Genomic DNA, 26,081 nt, shown 5'->3' with positions numbered 1-26,081 from the left:
AATCATTTGCTCCATTATTTTTAAGTTTTAATAGGTATTAACGATTAATTTAGAAAAAATCCTCACTGAAAAGAAATGTCTTTTTAAATTTCCGAAGCAAAACTGTCGAAGAAATTAAAAATCTCGTTTTCTATTTCAAACGTCAAAAAATGTCTTCTTTGAATTGATCGGAATGTCAATCTAAGACAATATCACAACGAAAAAATTCCAAAGAGATTGAAAATCATGTTTTCTTTTTTAAACGTCAAAAAATGTCTTCTTTAAATTCACCGGAATTCCAAGATAAGAAAATTTTAAAAACGTCTTCAATAATTTCTTTTCTTTCACGACATTTTTTGCCCGGAATTCGGCTGCTGGTAGATATTCGGGAACACAACCCTTCTTATCGCAATTATCAGGACAGGGCAAATGTGTTCGCGGTAAAATCACAATTTGACAGTTCAACCCGAAATGCTACTTACAATTGTGGCCCTAAAACTGAGGACTAACCGCTAAAGTAAATATTTACCAGTCGTTATGATTGGAGTCAAAATGGTTGAATTAAATGATAGCACAAACGAAAAACTTTCTCCAACGGGGTTTATAAATGGCTTTCATTTGAATGAATTCTTGCTACAGAGGCAAATTATCGTCAGCATATATTTTTTTCTGTTTTTATAGTTTGTTTTATAGTTTTTCCGATAATAGATCAGCCAATTGCTTCCCAGACACTTTCGGAAAAATGTAAAAATTAATAAGGAGATTCAAAGTGAGAGGGATGGCAATGAAACGAACCTGACATGGAAGTCACGTGAATTCGATGAGAAATATTTAAAAATGAAAGTTCTTGGTCAAAATTAACATTCAAAGTAACGACGTTGTCGTAGACCGTTCGATATGTATTTAAAAACAAATCAATTTTTCACAGTGTTTTTTTAAGAAAACAAAGCGGCAGAAAATTGACATTTAAATTGTCCCATTAGAGTGCGGTGAGTAAAACAAACAATGCAAATAATCAACCCACCAAGTTTGTGTCGCATGTCAATTTCGTCTTATTCTGTCGCTGATGAGTTTAATTAGTGGCTCTAAACAGAAGCCGCTACCGGGCCGCAACAAGATTCAGCTGGATAACTTCTGACGGTGATCACGAAGGCGGACAGTACCAGTCATGCACCCAGCCGGTGAACCACGTGCTCATCACTGCTGTGCTGCTGCTGTGGACCACTGACTGTACCGGATTGTTGTTAGTTCTTTCTTCGGGGACGACTCCGACGATATGCGCACTTCAAGAAAGGTTGCACCGGCTCAAGTTCAATGTCAGTGTCTGGGTACATACCAACCTAGCTACCTCCTAGCTACGTATCCCTATTACTTCCGCACAGATTTGTTGTTGTGGCTGCTGGCTGGCTGTTACGGACCATCACGCCCCGGCGCAGTTCTAACTTTAGCTTATTGCGATTTTGATTTATGCAAATTTCACTTATACTCCTGAAACACTTTCCACGGCAGAGAGACGATGCGCAACTACCCCTATGATAAGTGTACTAATGCCCGATTTTTCTTCTTTTTTTCTCTTTTTCCGCGCGCTTGACAGGTGATGGAAACGAAAAACTGTCCGTTCTGCCAGCTTCAACTACCGGTTCATTAAGCTCAATCATAACGACGTCCGTGGCATCCTCCGAACCGGATCGTGGTGATCATCGTGATGGTGGCGTTGGCGGCGGTGGTGATGACGACGATAACAATGATGTAGTAGCGACGACGGGAGGCAAATGCCTCGGAGGGGGAGGCGGCCATGGGGGGCCCGGCGGGGAAATCAAACAGGAAGCCTGGTGGGAAACCACGCTGCAGATCTCGATTCCGTTCTTCATCGCCGGTATCGGTACAATCGGGGCCGGCATCATCCTCGGCCGAGTAGAGGTGAGTCTGTTAGATTGTTTAGAAAGCGAAATCACTTACTGTTTTAACGAAAAGAAAGATTTTAAATGTTGTCAGATTTTGCGAGTTAAGATTCTGCTCTAATGTTCAGATTCCAAGGAATCTAATAATAATTATATATTTCATTGTATTTTCTTTCAATATTTGTAACATGTTTTTTTTCTTAAAAAAATATGAAAACGCGTAAAACACCATCCACCGTAGGCAAGCTGCTTATGCGTTGTTTTATGCTACAATTTTTCAAAAATAATAGAATTATAAATCATTGCATCCTTTAAAAGTATAGTTCACGCCAATAAACATTTTGTAAGGGTTTTCTGAAGATTCCAAAGAAATACGACCGTGCATAGAGAAATCGAAGTGAACTGTCAGTTCACCCCATTATCGGCTTCGCAAGTGTCAACTTCCTACCAAGTCAGTTCAACCTTTTTGTCTCCTACTACCTACCTACTACCGACCTAAGGGTCTGGCCCCGATTGACCGACTCATAGGGTTGAGATAAAAGATCTCCACTGCTGGCGATCCGGTGCCAGCGTCTTCACTTGCAACCAGCCAAGGTTTTCATCAACTGTGCGGATTTAAGCGGCTAGACTAACGCCACTACCAACTTCTGGGTCTGCCGCTACCCCGATGATCATCTGGATTCCATTCAAGCGCCTTTTTCGCGTCGTCGACCCGCACCACAACCGTACAACAATACGGATTTGGCGTTTTAGTTGAAGATTCGGATTTTAATTCGTAGAGAGATCTGGCGTGAGCGCCAAATGTTTTGGAGACTCGTAAACGCGGGCCTTTCTGATCCGGGTTCCAAGATACTGAAAGCACTCCACTTTCACAATCTGTTGCCCAGCTACCACGAAATTGGAACGATTTTCTGTGTTGAATTTCATCGACTTGGTCTTTCCGACATTGATTTTGAGACCTGCTGCCTTGGAGCTTTCGGTGAGGCCGTCGAGTTTGCTCTGCATGTCTTGTTGTCTTTGGGCGAGCAAAACAATATCGTCAGCCAGGTCAAGGTCGCTCAGTTGCTTCTTGACAAAGGATTCCACTGTGATCCTCGGTTTGATCTACAGTCAATCGATCCAGTCAAGATCTCGTCCAATACGGTGAGAAAGAGTAGCGGTGATAAGAAACATCCTTGTCTCACTCCAGCAGTTACTGGGATTGGATCAGAAAAGACACCGTCGTGCACGAAAATGCCTCATACTGTGCTTCCATGAGATGGACTAGTTTTTCTAGGACTCCTCGTTGCCTTAGAGCTGCCAGATGTTTTCATAGTTCAATCGCTCGAAAGCTTTTTCGAAATCAACGAACACCAGCAGAAGAGAGTCCTGGAATTCGTTGATTTGTTCCAGTATCATTGACATCGTTGTGATGTGGTTCACACATGATCGTCCGGATCGAAATCCAGCTTGTTACCATCGGAGTGCAGCGTCAATTTTTTCCTGGATCCTGTTTCGGATCACTTTGCAAAGTACTTTGAGAGTTGTATAGATCAAAGATATGCCACGGCAGTTACCGTTCTCGGTCAGGTCTCTTTTCTTCGGGACCTTTACGAGGATACCCTGCATCCAGTAAGCCGGTAATGTTGCAGTATCCCATATCATCAAGAACTGTCCTGTAGTGTTGAAAACAACTCCCATTTTAGTGGGTACGTAAGACGTAAGAACGTAAGAACTTTTAATTACAACACTACGCAATCCCGAAGCTTGAAGAACTGGAACATTCTGGCAGCACAATTATGGGGCTAATACAGCACTAATTGGGTTTGTGAAGACGTTCAATCACATTCAGAGTACTTTGATTTGTTCGATGCGTCCCGCTGCGCTTGCCACTTGAGCATTGGCGCTTCTCGCTGAGCTTCACGTACTTTTCTAACAGCTCTTGCTTCGTAACATTCTTTATCCTCTGCCAGAGTGACGTCGATGGGAATTATGCCCGCGATGACAAAAACTCGCTATGACAGGAAAATCGTATCATTATCAGCCGATGTGTGCTCCGTTATTTGACCACTATTTTTTTTTTCGACAGTGTTACGCTCGCAAGGAGACGTCGCTTGTTACCGAATCGATGGCTTTCGATGCACTTTCACAACAGTTTTTGTCATGTGCACCAAAACTTCAGTGGTTGGTATTTCAGCTGTTGTTTCGAAGATGGAGTTAGGCTTCATATAGTCTAACATAAAACCGGAGTTCTGTTCGTGAAAAAAGAGTTATGCCCCGCACATGGAAATTACTCCATCAGTAATCTTCATGTGAGGCGCATAACCATAAAGTCCACCTGGAGCCTCTGGCCATAATTCCCATCCGGATCTGCAACGAAGGCTTTACCCGTGATGGGAGACCATGATCGCGCAAAGCGCTGAAGCCAGCAGATCCTGGCCTAGAGGATGGAAATGGTCATGAGATCGAATCCCGGTCGTGACATAACCTGACACATATACATAGTATTATGAAGGTTGACGATTTTAGCGTTAGTGAAATGCTAGCCGGGTATATCTTGGAATTGTACGCCTCCATGATGCAGCACATGCATGTGGATGGATCTTTTCAAGGGAACTTAGATTGCACTTGGAGATCCTACCTAGATATGAGTGTGCTCGTAATGCTACCGGTAAACAACTGCAATTTCAACCAATAGTGCAGGGGTGTCAAGTAGCATAGCAAAGTAAAAATAGTCACACGGATAATACTACAATAGATAATCTAAATAGTCGCTAGACTCTGAAAAAAGCGCTCCACGGCAATACTAGTTTGTTCGTACTAGTCCAGCAAAGCTCTTTCCCTCTACTGTCACGATTCGCGACTCATGGCGGGATAATCGTTCGCCGCTACTCGTGACTCGAGACCCACATTCGGCCTCTTGTCACAATTTGAGACGTACGCGTTGGCGAGGCGCCTCTCTTCGTGACTCAAGACCCTCTTACACTCCGCCCTCTAGACCCAATTCAAGACGAGAACAACTCGCCTTCTCCTCTTGTCTTGAAGGCCCTCTTTTTTTCCGTCTCTCGACCCAAATCAAGACGAGAGCAACTTGCCTCTCCTCGAGTCTGGAGATACTCACCTCACTTAACACGTTCGTCGCCACGCTCATTTTGGTAGTTTTACTAGCCGGGCCCAAAGACATTTTCAGAGAGAGAAAGCAAAGAGGGAGAACTCCCATATTTGAAACGGGTGGCGAAGCTGAGCGGGTAACTCAAGTAAGAGAGCGTCACACGCTTTTTGATGTGACGGGGCCCCCCAGGAAATACACCCGTCACCCAAATATGGGTGCCGTGGCGACGAACGTGTTAACGTGATTTCAATCTGAGGCCCGACCTCTCCTCGTAAGACTTGAGGTTCGAGCGCCACATGTTTCCTTTTCTCTGCCCGTTGTGTGCCAATCATTTCCGCGAATCGGAGCTGGGACCACCTGAAACGTGAATTCGATCGTCACCCGCGCGAACACATTTTTGGTCGCCCCGCATATCGGGTTCGCGAAGTGTCAGTCTGCACCACGAAGAAGTGCATGGCATCCCAAAGAACAGGTTCGAGTACGGAACTCTGTGGAACAACCGCTTGTGGGCAGTAGATCGTAAGCTGGTTTCAGTTTCGTAATTCAAGGCTCGATTTTCGAAGAAGCTTCTTAATATCCTGCAAAGTGTATTGGGATCACGTATTCTGTGAAGCGCTTTGACAATAGCTTCTCAGCTGGCATTGTTGAAAGCATTTTTAACGTCGATCGTCACAATGGCGCAATTAATTTGCCGCTTCTTTTGATATGTGCGCTCCGCATATTCTGTCACCATTCGGATGGCGTCTTCTGCCGATCTCCCTTTCCGAACACCGAACTGTCTGTCCAGCAGTCCCATTTCACCTTCTGTGTAGATAGTAAGTCTGTTGAATATTATCTTCTCAAGTAGTTTACCAAGGGTATCCATCAGACAAACAGGTCTGTACGATGCTGGATGCCCTAGGGGTTTTCCCAGTTTCGGTAACAACACTAATTTCGCCATTTTCCACAGGTTGGGGAGATTACCCTCGTCGGGAGACTTTTGTAGCACCATTCTGAAAGTATGGGCATGGTTATGTCGCACACCGCTACCATCATTTTCGATGCGATGCGATGCCTTCTGCATGTTTAACGCTTCAAGACAAACTTCCTGATCAAATAAATTGGTCTTCCATTTCCACTCTTGAACCGGCAGATGTCTTACAATCACAGTATTTCTGCTTCCTATGCTATAGCGTAACACTTGGTGATCGCTGTGGGTGCCATCGGCACACACAGCTCAATCCCCAGTCTCGCGAAGACTTCTAGTAAGCTGTGGCCTCTAGAGTAATTGCACCTATTACACAAATTAACCTCCCAAGCGTTGAAGTCTCCTCCTATCACTACAGAGGTCCTTCCTGTCAATTTTTGAGTGAGTTTATCCAAACTGTTATATTCACTGAATTTTCATTCAGAGATTTCTGAAATATAATGAAAACATGTGTGAAGTTTTCCAAAAATAGGTAGATGTTTATTTTTAAGGTACTCGTGCAGAACTTTTTCTCTAAAGCACATTTTTGGTGACATTTTAGAAACTCTAAACACTGACACAACTGACAGCATGTTTAAAATACACATTAAACTATTTGTACCTCGAATTTCATTAAATTTTATCCAATTTAATTTTATCCAAAAGGTAGAGCAATTTCAGTGTGTGCAGATTTCAAGTGAAACGCCATTTAAGATGATTTCGCATCATTCCAATCATTTTGTTGGTAAAGATGAATGCATAAATATTGTTATTATTATAAATAAACTACTAGTTTTTTAACAGAAAATCTCAACTATATTAGTCGTAAAACCCACATACTAAGAAGTAATTTTTACAGCTACGCCTCGACAAAATGACGAAAGTCTATGGGCAATTAAGTATCTAGGTGTCTATCAACGTCATTCGTTCAATAAAAAAGCACCAATTATCGTCGGTCAAACAAACTGGTAGATGGAAACGGGCACTTGTTTATTTAGCACTTTATGAAAGCGATAGTCTCAACAATGTCCTTTACTTTATCGAAAACTTGAAAAAAAAAGAATCCACACAAAAAAAACCTCATTGACCAACTTCTTTTCTGTGTTTGTGATGAACCCCGTGCGTGAATTTGTTTCTAGGGACGAAGTGCGCTGGACGTTGAGATAGCGTTGATATCGTTCCTGACATCGGTAGGCACTTGAGAGAGGGCATGCAAAACTGGAGTGTGATTGTTGATTTAACAAACTTGTGGATCGCTTTAATAACCTTCGCTTAGGACTGTTAAATGTGAACGAAACCGCGATAAATAATACCGTAGTTGCTCTAATACTTAACCCTTTGATAAACACAGTTACTAACAATGAAATCTCGGCCACTGTTTACTCTGTACCCGAGTACTTGACCGGGATTAATCAGCTACACTAAACTTAGTTTTCTTTAACAATGTGAATCCCATTGCTAAGTAAAGTACTCAGACTTGATAAGACTAATTTTATTTATTTACAAATTATTACATTAAGACGAATGCATGTCGACTATTGTTGGATCACGTTAGAAACGACAAGCAACAATACTTTGATTTGATTGTGTTATTTGATGTTCGATCAGAAGTTTTAAAGTTTTGTATTGTGAGATAGTAAAATCTTGGTATTAAGTGATACCAAATAATGCTGAATTAACTGATATCGCTTTCATGAAAAAAAATTAGAATTTCCGTTTATTCCACTTTACCAGTTGCTATCAAGTGACTATCGCGTGAACAGTGGATAATAAATCTTTTTGTTTTATTTCCCAACCCTGCAGCACTGGAAAGTCTTTGCCCATGTAACGGAACTGTTCATCCTGGTGCCGGCTTTGCTGGGACTTAAAGGTAATCTGGACATGTGTCTTGCGTCCCGGCTCTCTACCCAAGCGAACCTCGGAAACCTCGGCAACTGGAGGGACGTCGCCCACATGGTGGTGGGAAATGTGGCCCTGGTGCAGGTCCAGGCGACTGTGGCAGCCTTCATAGTGTCCATCTTTGCTATCAGCGTGGGAGCGGCCATGAACGGGAGGTTTTTGTTTGACCACGCGATGCTGCTGACTGCATCGAGCATGTTTACCGCGACGTCCTCGTGTTTTGTACTAGGTAAGATTTAAGTTGAAGACTCTCTTGGTACATCTGGGTAATCATATTTTATCATTGCAGACTTTGTATTAGTGGCTGTGATTTTACTGTCTAATAAGTTGAAAATGAACCCCGATAATCTGGCAACACCGTTGGCGGCGTCGATTGGCGATGTGGTATCCATTAGTTTACTGTCCTTCATAGCGTCCCTGCTATTTGAACATCTAGGTTAGGATTGTCTCTAGCTTTAAGGTTGATTACAAATTTTAATGTTTCCTTACCTTTCTTTTGTATCTACAGACACTCATCTCTGGATAACATTCGTGGTGGTTACCTGTTATTTTATTCTGTTACCATTTTGGGTATTTTTAGTGATTAGAAATAAGTACACTCGGCCCGTATTGACAACTGGATGGGTTCCCGTATTATCCGCACTCTTCATCAGTGGGTAAGTTTTGAAAAATGTCAACTAGTCAGTTTTAGAAATATGAATGTCAATTTCCCAAGATTTTTTAACCAAATACTCATCACAATTACCATTATGTCAAATGCATTCCACCCAAAATTCAGCCTCTATATCAATCATGAGTAAACAATATCATACAATCGTTCATCGCGGACGGGAAAGCATACAACTTAGTGCTGCTACTTTCTAAAGGCTGTCAGCTTAATTATTATGAGAATGTATACACGATACTCGGTCGTAAACTTCTCGGAGAAAACATCCTCCGTTTGCTTCCTTCTGACTACGACAAAGCTGAGCTTTTTTTGACGCTTCGGCTGATAGCTAATTAGAGGAAGAGGTCATTGTCAACATATCCTCAAATTTGTTAGTACTCCCTAGCTTTTTTGAAGAATATGGGTAATAATGATGAAAAATAAGGCAATACCAATGTTTGACTCGGAATATCGCGTATATTTTTTTTGGCAAAAAAAGCACCCTATTTTCTTTTTTAAATTACGTATATGGTGATGCATTCCTTTCGTTTTTGGCATAAACTTCCTGGAGTTTGGCACTTTATATCTACGTAGAAGATTACCAGAAAATCAGATTCTTTGATCAGCAAACAAACAATTCACTAAAAAAAACCTAATCCTCCCTTTTTCAAACAGCTTGGGTGGCCTGGTGCTGGATACCGCCGTCGGCATCTTCAACGGATTCGTCGTATTCCAGCCGATCATCAACGGCATCGGTGGCAACCTGGTATCCGTTCAGGCGAGCAAAATTTCCACGATGCTACACCAGAGTTCGATCATCGGTATCATTCCGCCGCACACCAAAATCTTTGAAATGCCTTGGAAGGCTCTGTTCAAAGGAGGTAGGAGGAAGAAAATGAGTTTTTTTTTTCAAAATAAGGTTATTCTAAAACAATGTTTTTCTTGGAATTCCAGTTCCTTATGCCAAAACTGCTCGAATTTTGATCCTCATGTCAATTCCTGGACAGGTGCTATTCATCTTCGTTGCTGACTACATTCATATGTCCGAATCAACTATTGGTGCTCCATTTGTGTTATCCTATATGTTAGTTAGTTTGGTACAGGTAAGTGGAAACTAAGTCCCATAAAAATCTAAAGCTAGATGTAATCAATTTTCCTTCATCCTAGGTTATGCTTCTCCTGTACATTGCCCACGTTATCATTCACGCCATGTGGAAATGGAAGATCGACCCGGATAACTCGGCTATTCCCTATCTGACGGCTCTGGGTGACTTGCTCGGGTCCAGTTTTCTGGCCCTGGCATTCCTGTTCCTTCAGTCCATTGGCCATCCGTACGGTGGAGACCAGGAGGAAATCGGTGCCACTGTCTTGCCAACCGATTCGCTCAAACTGATGGATGGCGATATGAGCAATAATTTCGGTATTTATTAGTTCTCCCCCCATCATCCCCCCTTCAGCATTGTTCCTCTTCTATTGCGATAACAAAAGCCCGAAAGGTAAACTTTTGAAGCAAAACTTACACTAACGATTATACGAATGAATGCTAGACACATTATATAAAAGTAATAATCTTAAAAACTCATCTCCCATCGCTTCCCCATATTTTTTCTCGGTTTTTCCTCAACAAACCTATAACTAAAGTTTTGTACCTTGTATATTTATGCTTACTTCATAATAACAGTATTGAAAACTATTATTTTTATACGTAAATTTAGCTGATTATTTAAAGAAAAAAAATAATGGAAATATTTTCCCCTCAAATTAGGTGTAGGATACTGATATTTCATGTTTATCGAAACCCGGAAGTTCAACTTGGTTTTGAGCGCGCTGCACAATTAATTTGTTGCCCAGATAGCGCAGTCTTAGGCAGACTGTCAAGCTGCTCAGGTCTTAGTCAGTTCTTAGTACAATTCAACTAGTAGTAGGAAGAAATCTGGTAACATTCGTACTTCAATCACTTTGTTTTGTTTTTAAATGTTCCTGTTTTAAGCTGTCATGTGCCATCTGAAAACCTGGGTAACAATTCAACTCGTAGTCGCGATATTTTTTTTTAAAGAATTTTAATTTAAAAAGTACGAATGGAATGGCAATCATGGAACGGTTTTGCGAGGGCTCATTTTCATCTAGCCATTGAGATCTTGATCCAGCGCTTGGTGAGCGAAAAGAAACTTTTTTTTTAAAATTGTTTCCCACAAACGATCATTTATTGTTCCTAATTTTTTAAAACAACCCAATTTTTTTTATTTTAGAAATTGATTTCAAATGTTGTTTGCTTATAATTTGACATGAGCTTTTTTTTACATAAAACTAACTTTTCTCCAAAACTAAAGCACAACTATTGATGGAACACAGCAATAACTTTTAGAAAACCTCACATAAGTATTCATCAGTGTCGTTTTTTCGCTTTTGTTGTGACAAACAGTTATTCTGTTTCATCATCAAACAAGCTCTCTTTCTAACTAGTTCTTATTGTTTAATCTTTGAAAAAGCGACAACCAGTTTTGCTCATTCGTCAAATCATCTGTGAAATTCTGACTTCGATTGAAGCAACAGCGTCTGCATTATTTAGGTGGTAAAGTACAGTTGTAAATAAAAGGAAACAAACAATACTTAAATTGAATTTAAACAGGAAAATAATAAACTATATTGACTTTGATGAGACGGCTTTGAAGTTAGAATTATTGATTGATTCCTTTACGTAAAACCGATCGATTTGTACTGACAAATTAAGGTAATTTCAATAATTTACCATGAAATGAATCAAAAGTTAAGGTACATTGTTCCAAAAACAACATAACAGTTACTGTCATTGTCCAACTACAATTTTTTATAACAAGGCTTAGATCCAATCTAATCAGCTAATTCCTCCCCTTTCATCTAAACAACTTTCGTTTCTCAAAAAATTTTCAATTTCCATTCTATTTTTGTGTTTTTACAGCTCCACAATTGGCCTAAGCTATTCTCTTCCTTTGGCTTAACTTTACTGTATCAACACTCAAGCACGTCTAGCAAAACATTTACCTTCGAAAAAATGTCTGAGTATTTCATCAATACTAAAGCCAAAATCTATTGCTTGCCTTATGATTTCTGTAGGGATTATTTTTCCATTTATTTTGCAATATATGTACATCGAACTGTTGGAGAAACAGAGCAAGTAGAACTCATAATAGTTTACCGTATAAGAAAATCCCTCTAGTCCGCGAAAGTTGTTAGCATGATTTAGTTGTTTTTGTCAGAGTTAGATGAACTCAAACAACACTCAAGTAGCTTGAACGATGGGCAGTATTATGAAACTAAAGACATTTGAACAGAACAAAATATCAATACAAAAACTTATTGGAACTACCCTTGGCTGAATCAACGAGAGGCTTTTCTTTAGACTTAATGTGAAAGTATAAATAATCCGTATCGAAGAATGATGACGAATTCCATACCGAATCTATGAGAAATATCTACTTGACTGTAACCAGCATTGTGTAACGATTAATCGAAGGTCTAGAAAATTGGTTCGAGTATCGGGTATCGAGTATTCGGTGTGGGATGCGTCGTCTCAAAAATTGATCTACTCGAAAAAGAAGACCGATTTGTAGTGCCTCAGAAAGCTTGCGATCTCCTAGCAACAGCACATAAAAGCTAAAACTTCCACACCTCCTAAGCATATACCACACCAATACACACAGAACGCCTTTTTGCCTATACACACACACGAACACATTTGTTTCCGTTTAACCGAACTACAGTAGAACAAAAAATATGGCAACCTACAAGCATATTTTCAATCGTCAAACACAATCTCATGTAGAAAATTATTGAAAGACAATAATCGAAAAACAGATATTGATTCAGCAAAAATCATCATGGTAATTTTAAAACCCCTTTCAACCTAGATTAACCTTTTGAACAGATTGAGAAATACCTAAAACCGAGATCTAAGGCAGATTATCAAAAAACAACTGCTCCGGTTTTCAGTAGTAAAGCTAGACGGAAATGAATCCCTAAATAACAGAGAAAAAATGAATGTGATACTTACCAATGAGAGAAACGTCAAGCAAACTGACTAAACTATAGAAGAAAAAGAAATAGCTAAATTAAATGTGTAGGAAGTACTTCCTGGAATGACGACCTTACACGATGGAGGAATATCAGGATTGAGATAGTAGCGGTAACTAGAATACCTACACATACATATATTTTGATGGCAGAACGAGCTAAGAACCGAGTGCTATTTTTAGTGTGGGAATGAAAATTAAAGTTGCGTAATAGAGAGATGAAAAATAAACTCCAGCCAAACTGGGAGCACTGGAAAAAAAGTTTGTGAAAATTTGGTATGGAACGGAGAGGCAAAGTAAGAAAGATGAATCCAGCGTGAGTTCGATATTTAATCTCAATGATCTTTTAAACGGCATTAGAAAACAAAAACCCAAAAATAGTTCAGAAAAAAAATCAAATTATCAGAGAGAAAAAAAAAGTAAAACAACTGGAGACTCAATATTCAGATTTAATGATTAAATGTGTTTGAAGAGAATGTCATCGATATCCTCACGTTAACCACATCTCGTCAGACAGTGTAACGAATCCCAAACAGAAGAAAAAACACTATTTAGCGCGATCCTCAAGTTCTTCAGGAATACATAGGATACACATTGTAGAATAAACTAACTGAATGAAACAACAACATAAACATAAACCAGAGAGTGGCAGACCCAACATACATATGTAGTGCTGCAGTAAACAACAACAAAAACAAAACAATGTTACGAAATGAAACAATGAAAATAAAATCTGTTGCATTTGACAAAACAACGTATCAGTGGTTATTTTATTATGACAAATATACGATTTCCCTTGGACCTCTCTTAAACATTCAATATTTTTTCACGCAGATCGTATCATTGTGGGATCTTTGAAGAACAAATTGGTCTTATTAAATCATCGACCAGTAAGCAGGTAACAAATTTTGTTTCATAAGAATGATCATTATTAAAACTATTTTAAAGTCTTTAAGGGAGATTTGCATTTAACAGATTCACAAAGTTTACCAAACTGAGCATTAGACTAGTTCACTTTTCGATTTTTTTCGCAGATCACCGCCGGACTCATATGGGTTGTTTCTCATGCATTTTCAAGTATTTCTGCTAAATTTGAGATCTGTGCTTATGCTTATGCTTATGATACGTACACAGCCAGATCTTGTCAGTAGCCCGGTGAATAGTAAAAATACATTTACTATCCATCTTATCAAGGCCGCGCCCACTGTGCAGTATTAGACGCAGAGACGACTGGAACCAGGGGAGGAAGAAACGTGGACAACAGTACCATACGTTCCCATTATTAATTCGTTGGGAGCATAGCTGCTAAGATTTATCTATGCTCCTTGGAGTTGGGCCTTGCGTATCTTCCTTCAGGGGATGGAAATGAGGTTTTTCTACATAAAGTCCAAAAGTAGATAATTGTTCTCGACTGGTAAAACTGTATAAACGGGAAAATATTTCGGCTTTTTCAGTCAATTCACGGATCCAAAACACCTTCTCTTCTTATTCCGACGTTTCGTTCTTTATTTGAACTTTTTCACAGGAATCTACAACAAACATTACAATCTCTTAAAAAACTAATAGACAACATAGAACAGTAGAAAACTTACAGAAAATTGTGTTTCTTCATCTGGAGGATCGATTACAATTAAATTCACATACAATAATTGGACACTTTTTACCATTAAAAACGCTAAAAGATATTAAAATGAAAACTTAGATGAAAAGGCTTACTTAAATATTTATAAAATGAAAATTACTGCCTAGAGCAAACTCCAAACACGAAAGAAAATCTCCAAAAAAAAAAAAAAAACTCAGCAAACAAACACTCCGATCACTAGCTGGTTGCACTACCAAATGATGTTGTTGATGTAGCAGTACCGGTCTGTTTGGGTATGTTTTTCTTCGGTCTATTTCCTTTCTTGATAGTGTTGAGGATCCCGGAATATGTAGAGCTCAGATGGTCAACATCGGATCTCTTATTCACTGTTGCATCTGTGTTGATGATGTGACAAACTTCCAGTATGGGCAATGCAGACTCCCGACGGCTTTCATCCAGAATGGCAGCACCTTTTAAATTGAAGCGATGTTCTGTCTCTATGCAATGTTGTAATAGAGCCGTTTTCCCTTTGAGTTCAGAAATTTCGTGTTGTTTCCTTGGGCTATTGTTGATGGCATATTCAGTCAGTAGCTGATTCAATTTGTTGATATTACTTGCATGGCCTCCTATGCGTGTTTTCAACGTGTTGGTGCTATATCCAACATATTTCGCTGGGCAATCGTTGCACGAAATGCAGTAAACAACGTTATTTTTCATATCTGGCGGAATTGGGTCTTTGGTTCTACTGAAAAGTTGGCTTGTAGTTTTTTCATAACGAGCAGCTAATTTTATGTTGGGAAAATCATTTTTCAAAACATTTTGTAGCTTATTCGTCAATCCGCTGACAAATGGAATTGATCTGTATCGTAGGGGAGATGAGGGCATAATGGGCACCTTAAGGAAAATGCTTATTTAACCATAGAGAACAGCTGTAATATGTGAATTACATCATTGTTTCGTGTTCCGACACTCAAATAGTCTATTGTCTAATTGGATGAAACTTGAAAAAGTAGATAAAAACGTTTAAAAATGCATTTTAAAAAATTTTGCCGAAAGCTGAAAACCAGTCACTGTAGAGGCATAATGAGAAACCCCCCGAGGCAGTATGAGCACCATTAATGAAGGCATAATGAGCATTTTCTGCCGGGGAATCTAGCAGCGAATTCGACTCGATGAAGTCAATTGAGTAATAGAGCTACAGCTCAACTTGTATCGTCTGACGATTTGGCCTATTGGTTAGATGTCGGAGAGATAATCAGTAGGCTCGAGTTCGATTCCTGGTGGAGGTGATTTTTTTTTCTTCATTTATCATTTATGATCATGATTGCACTAAACGGTGAGGCGTAGATTCATCAAACAAAGCAATAACAAAATAATCTAGGTCTGTTTGTAGAATTCAAAGAATTAACACATGCTCATACATTATGTTTCTGGTGTTTTGTTTGACGGATGATGCTTTGATGCTATTCGCCGTATAATGTAACAATAAAAAAAATCAATCATGAATGGTATGTGCAAAAAAAAATCCCCTCGGACAGGAATCGAACTCGAGTCTACTGATTCCCTCTCCGACATCTAACCAATAGGCCAAATCGTCAGACGATACAAGTTAAGCTGTAGCTCTATTATTCAGTTGACTTCATCGAGTTGAATTCGCTGCTAGATTCTCCGGCAGAAAATGCTCAATATGCCTTCATTGAAAGTGCTCTGTTCGCCTCTAGTGAACAAATTAAAGTAAAAACGCGTTTTACAATTGATTAAAGTGAAAAATCAAAAATTTTATGATGCTGAAAATTTAGAAACAATGTGTAGATCATGTTGCAGTGCATACATTCCAGATCAAGATGATTTAAAGGTCATAAAAGCTTATTTGGTGGTGCTCAAAAATTATAATATTTTCGTCACTTGAGAACCTAGCTGGTTATTATTTAATATTTCTGTAAATATGAAAAGGATATTTCTTTTTTGGTAAAAAATTAATACTATAGGTAGTACGAAACAAGTCCTCATGAAAATTTGTTTAAGAAAATACGTACTTATGTAGAAAAATGGACTTCTCATTATGCCTCGGGTGCTCGTTATGCCCTCATCTCCCCTACAGTTTCGGGTGGAGAGGGAGAAAAAATTTGCGTTGAATTATTTCTTGCTATTGTGTTCCTGATTCTGTGGCGAAGTGAAACTGGGTAGTGATTTATTTTTAGGTGTTCATCAATGACTCGATCAATTTCTTCTCCGGTGAGATTGGTGCTGAATGTCTGTACTCTTCGGATGAAATTATTGACCATGTTGATTTTCATGTGTAACGGGTGGTAAGAATAATAATCCATGAACCGCCCCGATGCCATAGCTTTACTGTACCATTCAGTTTTGATAGTTTGGTCGTTTTGGCGAACTAGTGTTAGGTCCAGAAAGGGTATTCGGTTGTTCTGTTCGATCTCATGTGTAAATTGAATATTTTCGTCATAAGAGTTAAAAATATTCAAAACATCGATGACTTTGTTTTCTGGTAACGCTAAAAGCAGATCGTCAACATACTTTTTCAAAATTGGTAACGGGGTGGGAGAGTGTTGAACAACGAAGTCAAGGAGAGATTCTGTCACTAATTCAGCTACTGCTGGTGACATACAGTTACCCATAGCGGTGCCGAATATTTGTTTGTAGTATTTCCCACGGAAGGAAAAATAGCTACATTCTAGACAGAACTCCACTATCTCAAGGAACAAATCAAGATTTATGTTAGTGTGTTCTTTTATATCTGCCCAACGTTGTATGACTGTGGAAGTGACTAAACTTCGTGGAATACATGTAAACAAGGAAACAACATCAAAGGAAACCAAAATGTGTTCCTCAGGTAGTGTTACTTTGTTTATATAGTCACAAAACGAAAAAGAGTCGGTGATGTTATAGGAGCTTTTGATCGATGAACTTATGATCCGGCCGATGTATTTGGAGAGCATGTACGATGGTGCACCTATATTCGGAACCACTGGTCTGAGCGGCAAATTCCTCTTGTGTACTTTCGGCAATCCATAAATCCGTGGGCATTGTGGTGATTGTGTGCGAAGTTGATGTGCTGTTTTTTTGTCGATCAGTTTCAGTTCCAATAGTCGGTTTACCAAGTTGTTGTTCTTGTCTTTATATGTTGAGGTCGGGTTGCGGCTGTGTACTGTGTATGTGTTTCGATCCGATAGTAAGTCGAGCATTTTGGTGTTGTAGTCTTTCTCATACATAACAACGGTTTGTTTACCTTTATCAGACTCCACTACTATTAGGTCTGGATGATCTTTGGCAAATTGTTTCGTCACCTTGCATGCATGAGAGAGCAAACTGGAGAGTGCATCTTTCGGCTTGTGCTTTTGACTGTGTAAAAAGTTTTGTATGGAGTTGGCGAGATGGCATCTATTGCGGTCACGGATTAATTTGTCTGTAGAAGTTTCGAGAACAGCTTCTAGGTCGGCTATGATATGGTAGAACGGAATTTCATTGGTGTTTGTGTACGGTAGCGCAAATTTAGGTCCTAAGCTCCAGATGAGTTCGGCTTCTTTTGGTAATGATATGGTTGTAGCGTTGTGTATGGCTTTGGGATTGAAATTCGAGAGGTTTGGTTGTTGTGTTGTTGGCATTCGGGTTGCGATATTGGTTGGTGCTGGAGTGGGTATGATGATTTGTGAATTGTTGTGACGGCGAGTAGGATGAGTTGAAGATGATAAAATGTTGTCGAATTTCTTTTTATTGGATGTCGTAATGAGCCTCAAATGTTTCTCTAGAAACTCGTGTTGTGAAGCAAAAAAGTTCGACGCTGTTTCGGTTGGTAATCGCTGTTCGATGTTTGTTTTTAATTCTAGCAGTTTTTTGGTGTGTCTGTTAAGATCGTAATATGTTTGTTTAATTTCAATGTTGAGTAGAGTTCACTTAAATCTGTTGATGCACTTGTTGAGATCTTTCAAAAATGGACTGTTTTGCTCTAGAAGGGGGAATACACATCTAAAGGTGTTTGAGATGTGTTTGGGAAAAACTCCGCTGCGGCGACATCTAACTAGGAACTTTTTCCGACATGTCATGTTTCCTAGTTTCCGATTGTGAATTGCGTAGGATTTCATATCTACCTTTGTCCTGTTGCCAAACGTTCGTTCAATGTTTGCGTAGAAGCGGTTACTAGCTAAATTCGCCATTTTACATGAGTAGATAATTGTTCTCGACTGGTAAAACTGTATAAACGGGAAAATATTTCGGCTTTTTCAGTCAATTCACGGATCCAAAACACCTTCTCTTCTTATTCCGACGTTTCGTTCTTTATTTGAACTTTTTCACAGGAATCTACAACAAACATTACAATCTCTTAAAGAACTAATTGACAACATAGAACAGTAGAAAACTTACAGAAAATTGTGTTTCTTCATCTGGAGGATCGATTACAATTAAATTCACATACAATAATTGGACACTTTTTACCATTAAAAACGCTAAAAGATATTAAAATGAAAACTTAGATCATCAACACAGATGCAACAGTGAATAAGAGATCCGATGTTGACCATCTGAGCTCTACATATTCCGGGATCCTCAACACTATCAAGAAAGGAAATAGACCGAAGAAAAACATACCCAAACAGACCGGTACTGCTACATCAACAACATCATTTGGTAGTGCAACCAGCTAGTGATCGGAGTGTTTGTTCGCTGAGTTTTTTTTTTTTTTTTTGAGATTTTCTTTCGTGTTTGGAGTTTGCTCTAGGCAGTAATTTTCATTTTATAAATATTTAAGTAAGCCTTTTCATCTAAGTTTTCATTTTAATATCTTTTAGCGTTTTTAATGGTAAAAAGTGTCCAATTATTGTATGTGAATTTAATTGTAATCGATCCTCCAGATGAAGAAACACAATTTTCTGTAAGTTTTCTACTGTTCTATGTTGTCAATTAGTTCTTTAAGAGATTGTAATGTTTGTTGTAGATTCCTGTGAAAAAGTTCAAATAAAGAACGAAACGTCGGAATAAGAAGAGAAGGTGTTTTGGATCCGTGAATTGACTGAAAAAGCCGAAATATTTTCCCGTTTATAAAGTCCAAAATTTAACAATACAATGATTAAAGAAACTCTTCTTTAACCATCATACACTGTTTAATTTTGAGTCCTTGTACCTTCATCTCAGGTCATCGACCATGGTTATAGCGCCATTCCTCGCTTTTGAAAATATTTGTAAGAGCAAAGAAATTATTAATACAGCACCGAAATCCTTAGAATTTTTCCAATCTAAAAGATTTCAGTACCAAAAAGCAATACATACACTATGAACACCAAGTTTACCTGTTTCCTGCGATTTAAATAGCAAACTAATGAAAACATAAACCACTTTATCATTCACTGCACCTGCACAATTTCAATTAAGACTCGGAATTTATGGAATATGTTTTGCATTAAAGTGTTTAAAAAAATCCTATTTCAAAACTTTTAGATGCATGAGAAAAAAAAGAGTGTAATAGTACACTCAGAAAAATACTACTATACATGCCATAAGATTCTCTTATGAAGTGGCGCCATAAGAAAAATCAATGAAATTCATAAGATAATCTTATGACGCGAATGAACTCTGCAGATGAACACCTGCTTCAATGAGAGGTTGTGGCTTTTCATAAGAGGATCTTAAAAAACAGGAAATGTCACGTTCGATGAGAATAATTAAAAACAATTGATGCTAAAAATTTATTTAACTGTTCGGCTAATTTGTTTGGAATTACATACATTATGGTCACCATCAGCAGCACATCAATACCCGGTTCAAAAGAATTTGTTCGGCCGCATACGGTATTTTGACCTAGAATTTTTTCCCGGTCAACGTGCTGAAAAGTAAACAAAAAACTAATTTGAGTTTACCTTTACAAATATGTTTAACGATTACAAAAATAAACTTCAATTCAAACTTACCATTGAAAAGAATAAAACTAATTATTCCACAACTTCGTTTGACGACTGAAAAATGACTGATGGAATGAATGTGTTCATAATTTTTCCACAATGCCGTTTCTTCTATTTTTCATAAGAACTTCGTATGAAAATTGGAAGAATTTCATAGAACTCTTATGAAAACTTAGTTTGGACGCAAAAAAGGGGTTCATAAGACGTATCTTATGAAAATTATAATAAGATTTTGCCTGAGTGTACAATAATTTCGACCCGAATTGATTTTACGCAACTTGTGCAAAAAGTTGCTAGTGTATGGAGCCCTTAAACTTTTCAACGCTTGCTGTGATCAAAATGCAATTCAGACCAAACGGAGAGTAAACATTAACACAACCTTTGCTACTATTATATTGAGGTTTTCTTTTAAATAATAATAAGACCGATTAGCTTGTGTTCTTAAGCACGCTCTAAAGACTTCTGAGCCCAGCTCTTTTTTATTTGTTAATCAAAGTCAGTTGGGGAACTCATAGGGTTACCACAGTTCTCCCCCTTTCAGCTAGTTTTACAATAATCCAATTATTTTCTTTTTAAATTTAAAACAAATGTTAAGAGCTTTTAAGAAATGGCATGCTTACAACAACTCAGTAATATAAAAATTCACTATTTTTCTTCAAACGTTTTCTTCTACTCGATCTCCTCAATCCGGTTTCGCTTTGCTGGTCATTCTGCTGAATATTCCAACTTGGACCAGTTATGTTGGATTCCTCAGGTCGTGTAATTTTCTTTCGTTCCTCATCGTCTACGAATCGATCCGTCAGTTTTGTTGGCTGTTCAATACTGTTCGATACCGGTAGCAAACCACTGCTATTGGATATTGGCAAACTTGCGCCATTTCTCGATAAACTACTGTTAAATAAACATGTTTCTTTTTCTGATGAGGTCTTCGGTAAATCAATGTCGTCAAATTGAAACTGTTGTGATGAAAATAAATGTGAATCAGCAGGAAACCCGTAAAAACTTTCATCCGAACTCTCTTCTCCAACATCTTCCTCTCTTGGTCGCTTCTTTCTTCCTTCTCTGGTCGTTCTGTCCTCTGATTCTTTTAACACTTTCTCAAAACTATCTACCTTCTCCTCCGCATTCCAACAACAAAATCGTCTAACCTTTGGTTTATTCATTGGCTTCAATTGATCCCGATGAGCAGTATTAATGCGACCACCAACCGAAACCTGGAATACATTTGGAGATATTTTACATAAAAATTTTGCATCCAACCATCGTTTTATTTCTGTTGGCTTAAAGTTTTTGAAATAAACTACATCACCATGACGTAATTTATCCAATTCACTTCTATTACGGTTACTTAAATTGGAAGATAAACTTTCTGCTATTTTTAAATCCTCTTTTGGGAACGTCAAATGATTTTTATAATTATTTTTTTGTAAGAAACTATGATTCACGAATTTAGAAAGCTCATTCCACCATCATAAAACTGCGATCAAACATACGAACACCAAACCTCAGGTATTCTCAATCTGGATAGTAAAAATCACTTAATAAACACTTTTTCTTTTAAAGCACATACTTTTGGTAGAAATAAAAAAAACAAATTACTGTATCAAACTAAACTTTTGAGAAGTAAAAATCTTCACCTCGTCGCCACTATTATATTGAGGTTTTCTTTTAAATAATAATAAGACCGATTAGCTTGTGTTCTTAAGCACGCTCTAAAGACTTCTGAGCCCAGCTCTTTTTTATTTGTTAATCGAAGTCAGTTGGGGAACTCATAGGGTTACCACAGCTACAATGACGGGTTCTGATCTGTACATATTTGAAGAAGTTATTGTAAATATCACAAATTAATGGAATTAATTAATATTCTTTGCTCGTTTAATTGAGAAGAAAAAAAACGTATAAAAATAACATCTAGGAACAAGCTCACCGGGGTTTCCTTAGATAGCAAATATCCGCTTGTTGTCTGTTCCATTCCGACAAGTTCAAGCATGTTTCGATTCTCGGAATTTCTGAATTTTTGCTTTTCACAATTTTCATTAAATATGTTTTGGAAAGTGCACCTACTTATTTCGAATAATACTCTACTTTAAAACCACTAGCACTACAAGTAAACTACGTCAAAGTTCTTCATATATTCCAAACCACCAAACTTTGTTTTGCTTAGTTTCCAGTATACACACAAATTATTTTTCTATTGACTGTCCATTTTCCTAAATTCTAAGTTTATCGTGGACGGCTTGTTTGAAAATTTAAACCAAATTATACCCGTCGGGGCATTATGAAAAGATAGGATTTCACTCGCGTAGAAATATGATAAATTTGTTGGGAGCTAAAAATAGAACCCTTCGCTCCATCACCAGATTAAATAACAAATCTTAAAGTTTATTTGCTCAGATTTTTCAAATCACCGAATTGTATTGTCATCACTTTTTAAACATAAATTTACTATTCACTTTGAATAAGGCACTCGAAACGAAAATGAAAACCGTAGCACGAGCGCGACGGTGGGGAAAAAAAACACAACCGCTCTTGAGCAAAGCCTGCTTATAACTCCTATTTCTGCCAAATTTGAGATCTAGGTATTTACTTAATCTCTGTTCTGCGCAATGAGTTTTTGTGAAAAAAGTCGATTTTTCTTTAAAATTTTCTTATGAGCAAGCCAGCAAGCTTCTAGCAAGCCTCTGTTAATATAAAACGATAATTTTAGGATGCATGGTGGTTGATATTATTTGCATAATAATGGACCAGTTTTAGATAATCGTTCAAAACACCTGTTTATTACAATTAATTCGATGTTTAAAATGTTATTATCGCCTGGATAGGAGCAAAGTTATTCAAATATTCATGCATCAGTTTTCAAATCATAACAGTGTTCCTATTCAAGTTGTTTAGCTTCACGCAACCTGAAAAACGTTGCATCAAGAGGACTTGCATACAACTTGATCAAAGCGCGCGCTTTTTTTAAACTCCTCACGCTCATTTCCATTTAACCATTTACGCTTCAAAAATAACCATTTTTAAGCCTTCGTTTGAAAACTGCCAATATGGTTATTTTTCAATAATTTTTCTAGTTTCAAATTCAACCATATTAGTAGTTCTCGAGTGATAACCAGAAAATGGTTGAAAAACTTGATGTTTAATCGCCATTTTGAAAGTATTTGCTGGTGCAGCCGAACGCGTTCTTTAATTAATTAATTTTTTTTTAAATTAATATATGTTTTCGAGTATATCTGTCTTTGAAAATCGAATAAGCATGAAGGAGTTTCTAAAAGGTAATGAAAAAAATCCTTAATTTATTTTAAACGTGATGACTAACAAAAATATAATTAATTTCAGTGCGCCAAGTGAGAGCTCCGCTTCCAGTTCGCGATAAATACGGGAAAAGATCTGCCGGTTCATCGTCGAAGTCACTTCAATATTGTAATGAAGAAGCCTAGAATGACGCTCCCGGTTGTGGTTCCGGCTAAAGAGTATCGAGAATATTCATCCGGATGTGGCATCTTTTCATTCGTACATAATGAAAACCCGAATGATGGCGGAGAAGACCCGGATGAAGAAGCTACACCCAAACACGGTCGAGTAGAAAATCCGGTTTGGGAAAAGGTTGGTAAATAAATTTAAATTTTGAGTTGTAATTTAAAATCTTCAATTCACTTTTAGCACATTCAAACTTGCCTTCACATTTCATCGGAATCTCGCACATAGGCGATAATATTCAAGACAAATGGTTCATAGTATCGCGGCTGTTTCTTCTGACGCGTTCCGGGTTGGGAACAAAAGTGCCTGATTTTTATGGTGAGTTTTTGCTGATCAAAGCAGTCGAAAATCTGCCTCGGACAGATCCGGAAAGCTGTGAGGGGCTAGTTTTCATCGAGGATGCTGTTAGTGGGAACCGGTGAGGAGGCAGAAAAGCCAGCAATTGAGCTAAACACGGTGCTAGCATAGCTAAGAAATGGTTCAGGCCAAGTCAACTGGACAGTCTCAGATGGTAAAAGAAGCTGCAGTCAGATCGGATTAAAGATGTTCCCGAAAAAATTGTCGAAAACCATAAACGCGAAACTTAAAATTTTCCTGTAGGTGTGGCGGCAGCTTTAAAGGAAAATCACGAAAATCACAGATTAAAATCACCAAACTATGTGCAATTTCCCCATCAGCCCAACCTCCAAAAATTTAATTTAATTAAAATAAGAAGCAATTTCTTCAATACTTCTAAAATCTCTTTTCTTTTCATTTGAAAATCCCAAACATTAAACACAAGAAAAAATAACCCTATATGACGCTTTAATTCCACATAGCGCTGAGGTTGAAAAATAACCATTTTTCAACTTCTCCGAAGAAATTTCATTCGGTTGAAAAATAACCATATTCGAACTTCTCCCCGAAAAGTCATTTTATGAGTTCTCATGGAGAACTCATAAAATGGCATTTCCCGGGAAAAGGTCAAAAATGGTTATTTTTGAATCGTAAATGGTTTAATAATTTCTAGCGTGCTGGCCCAGTCATGGGGTACTAGATTGAATAAAATATCTTTCCTTGTGCACAAGTTGGTGTGGAGAAAACTTGAATGAAGAATATTGTATCAATTCAAATTTGTTGCAAACATCTGTAAATAACTTGACTGCTTAAAATCCAATTTGTATATTTATTACATCAAAAGAAAGGTAATAAAAAGGGCAAGCTTAGCAGAAAAAGCTTTTGTGAAAAATATGTTTTTCTGATTTACTGCAGATTTTTCACTTTCAACTTGTAAGTAAAATTTCTGTACAAGTTGGTAGATTATGATTTTCCAAATTTTTTTCGGTTTGTTTTGTACGTTTATCTAAAACATATCCACCACCTTGCATCTTAAAATTATCGTTTTATATTTACAGGGACTTGCTATTTAAAACTCTCATCGGGCCAACGGGTGGATTTTGTCGAAAAGGACATCAACCCACCCAACTGCCCTCAATGCCGCCCTATCGAAAAATTTTGGGCAATTGTCAAGCAGAAGATGAAGAAGAATGTTAGGACGACTCGGAATGCAACAGAGATGAAGAGATTGTGGAACAAAATGGCCGCTGAGGGCAGTGAATAGGGTGTCCAAACTATGATGAGAGGTTCTCGACGAAAAGTTCGAAATTTTATCAAAACAACATCGGAATATTTTTTTTCTATTTTTTTCTTTAAAGTGCAATAAAAACCCTACATTTTGATTACAAAACATTTTTATTTCGTTTACATAGCTCCGAGATAGACCCTTTTTGATGCGTCTAGATTTTGCGTGATTCCACCGATTTTTCCGCTAATTCAAATGGAAATGGTTCTGATTATTATCATAAAAAATAAACACAAAAAAGGGGGTGCTGCGAAAATGTGAACTTTTCGATGGACGAGCCTTCAAAAATTGCCAATAAAATACACTTAATGCTTTCTATAGGGCTTCAGCAACTTCCAAACCCATCATAATGTATGAGACAATTGTAGGTCGTGGCTTGTTACAACTTTGTTTGAAAGACAGCGAACCATTTTATCCGATCTACAACGTGTCAGGTTCAAAAACTGTTTTTTTAAGTGTTTTTTTTTTACTTTGATTGTAACTCATGAGGGTGATGTGATAAGACTTTAACATATTCAACAAACTTATGTATTTTGATCAGATAAACAACTTTGTTGAAGACATCAAAGCCCTAATTTGAAGAACAAAAAAGCATTTTTATCTCGCTATCGGTGGATCCCTTGGCAAAAATTTTGATATTGGAATATGCTCCATGTAAAACTGAACAATGTTGCTGGAGACATCAAATGTCTATCTCTCTAGCGCCCAAGGATGTGCTATTAATTTCGTACAGCTAGATTGATGTTCTGCACCAGTGTGCACTGAAAGCACAGTCTATACTCTGCAAAAATTGATAATGTAAACATAGTTTCTGTTACTTTAACTGTATCCAGCAAATTGTGAAAGTTAATCACTGGCATAGCGCGCAATTCTATTCAATTTTGGTTCTGAATAGAATTATTATTCGGTCGACAATTTGCTGCGAACAATGTGTTGCTCGTAAATACTCAATAACGGTAGCCAAACAATTGAAAAAAA

General features: G+C 37.9%; 1 protein-coding gene and 1 long non-coding RNA gene across 10 annotated transcripts in view; both read left to right on the top strand.

Annotated features, from left to right (window-relative positions):
* Window positions 1-13,265, top strand: part of LOC129754962 (solute carrier family 41 member 1) — a 108,833-nt gene extending 95,568 nt beyond the window's left edge. For 7 of the 9 annotated variants that reach the window (XM_055751252.1, XM_055751236.1, XM_055751244.1 and 4 more), the window contains 9 exons: window positions 1,574-1,899; window positions 7,057-7,107; window positions 7,721-8,045; window positions 8,106-8,252; window positions 8,325-8,472; window positions 9,138-9,343; window positions 9,417-9,565; window positions 9,630-9,882; window positions 11,401-13,265. In XM_055751252.1, coding sequence (XP_055607227.1) covers window positions 1,574-1,899; window positions 7,057-7,107; window positions 7,721-8,045; window positions 8,106-8,252; window positions 8,325-8,472; window positions 9,138-9,343; window positions 9,417-9,565; window positions 9,630-9,882; window positions 11,401-11,417 — 1,622 coding nt within the window. In that variant the 3' untranslated portion in view covers window positions 11,418-13,265. Of the gene's footprint in view, window positions 1-1,163; window positions 1,296-1,573; window positions 1,900-7,056; window positions 7,108-7,720; window positions 8,046-8,105; window positions 8,253-8,324; window positions 8,473-9,137; window positions 9,344-9,416; window positions 9,566-9,629; window positions 9,883-11,400 lie in introns of those variants that run through there. The other 2 variants (XM_055751289.1, XM_055751282.1) reach the window with 2 other exon arrangements.
* Window positions 13,266-23,065: 9,800 nt separating this feature from the next.
* On the top strand, window positions 23,066-24,392 carry LOC129740239 (uncharacterized). The gene is made up of 3 exons (XR_008736162.1): window positions 23,066-23,277; window positions 23,342-23,608; window positions 23,666-24,392. It is a non-coding gene; the product is annotated as an uncharacterized LOC129740239 (long non-coding RNA).
* The last annotated feature ends 1,689 nt before the right edge of the window (window positions 24,393-26,081 follow it).

The sequence above is a fragment of the Uranotaenia lowii genome, chromosome 1, assembly GCF_029784155.1.
Source record: "Uranotaenia lowii strain MFRU-FL chromosome 1, ASM2978415v1, whole genome shotgun sequence".
Classification (NCBI taxonomy): domain Eukaryota; kingdom Metazoa; phylum Arthropoda; class Insecta; order Diptera; family Culicidae; genus Uranotaenia; species Uranotaenia lowii.
Note: the sequence above shows the minus strand (reverse complement) of the source record. Positions and strands in the feature narration are given on the sequence as shown.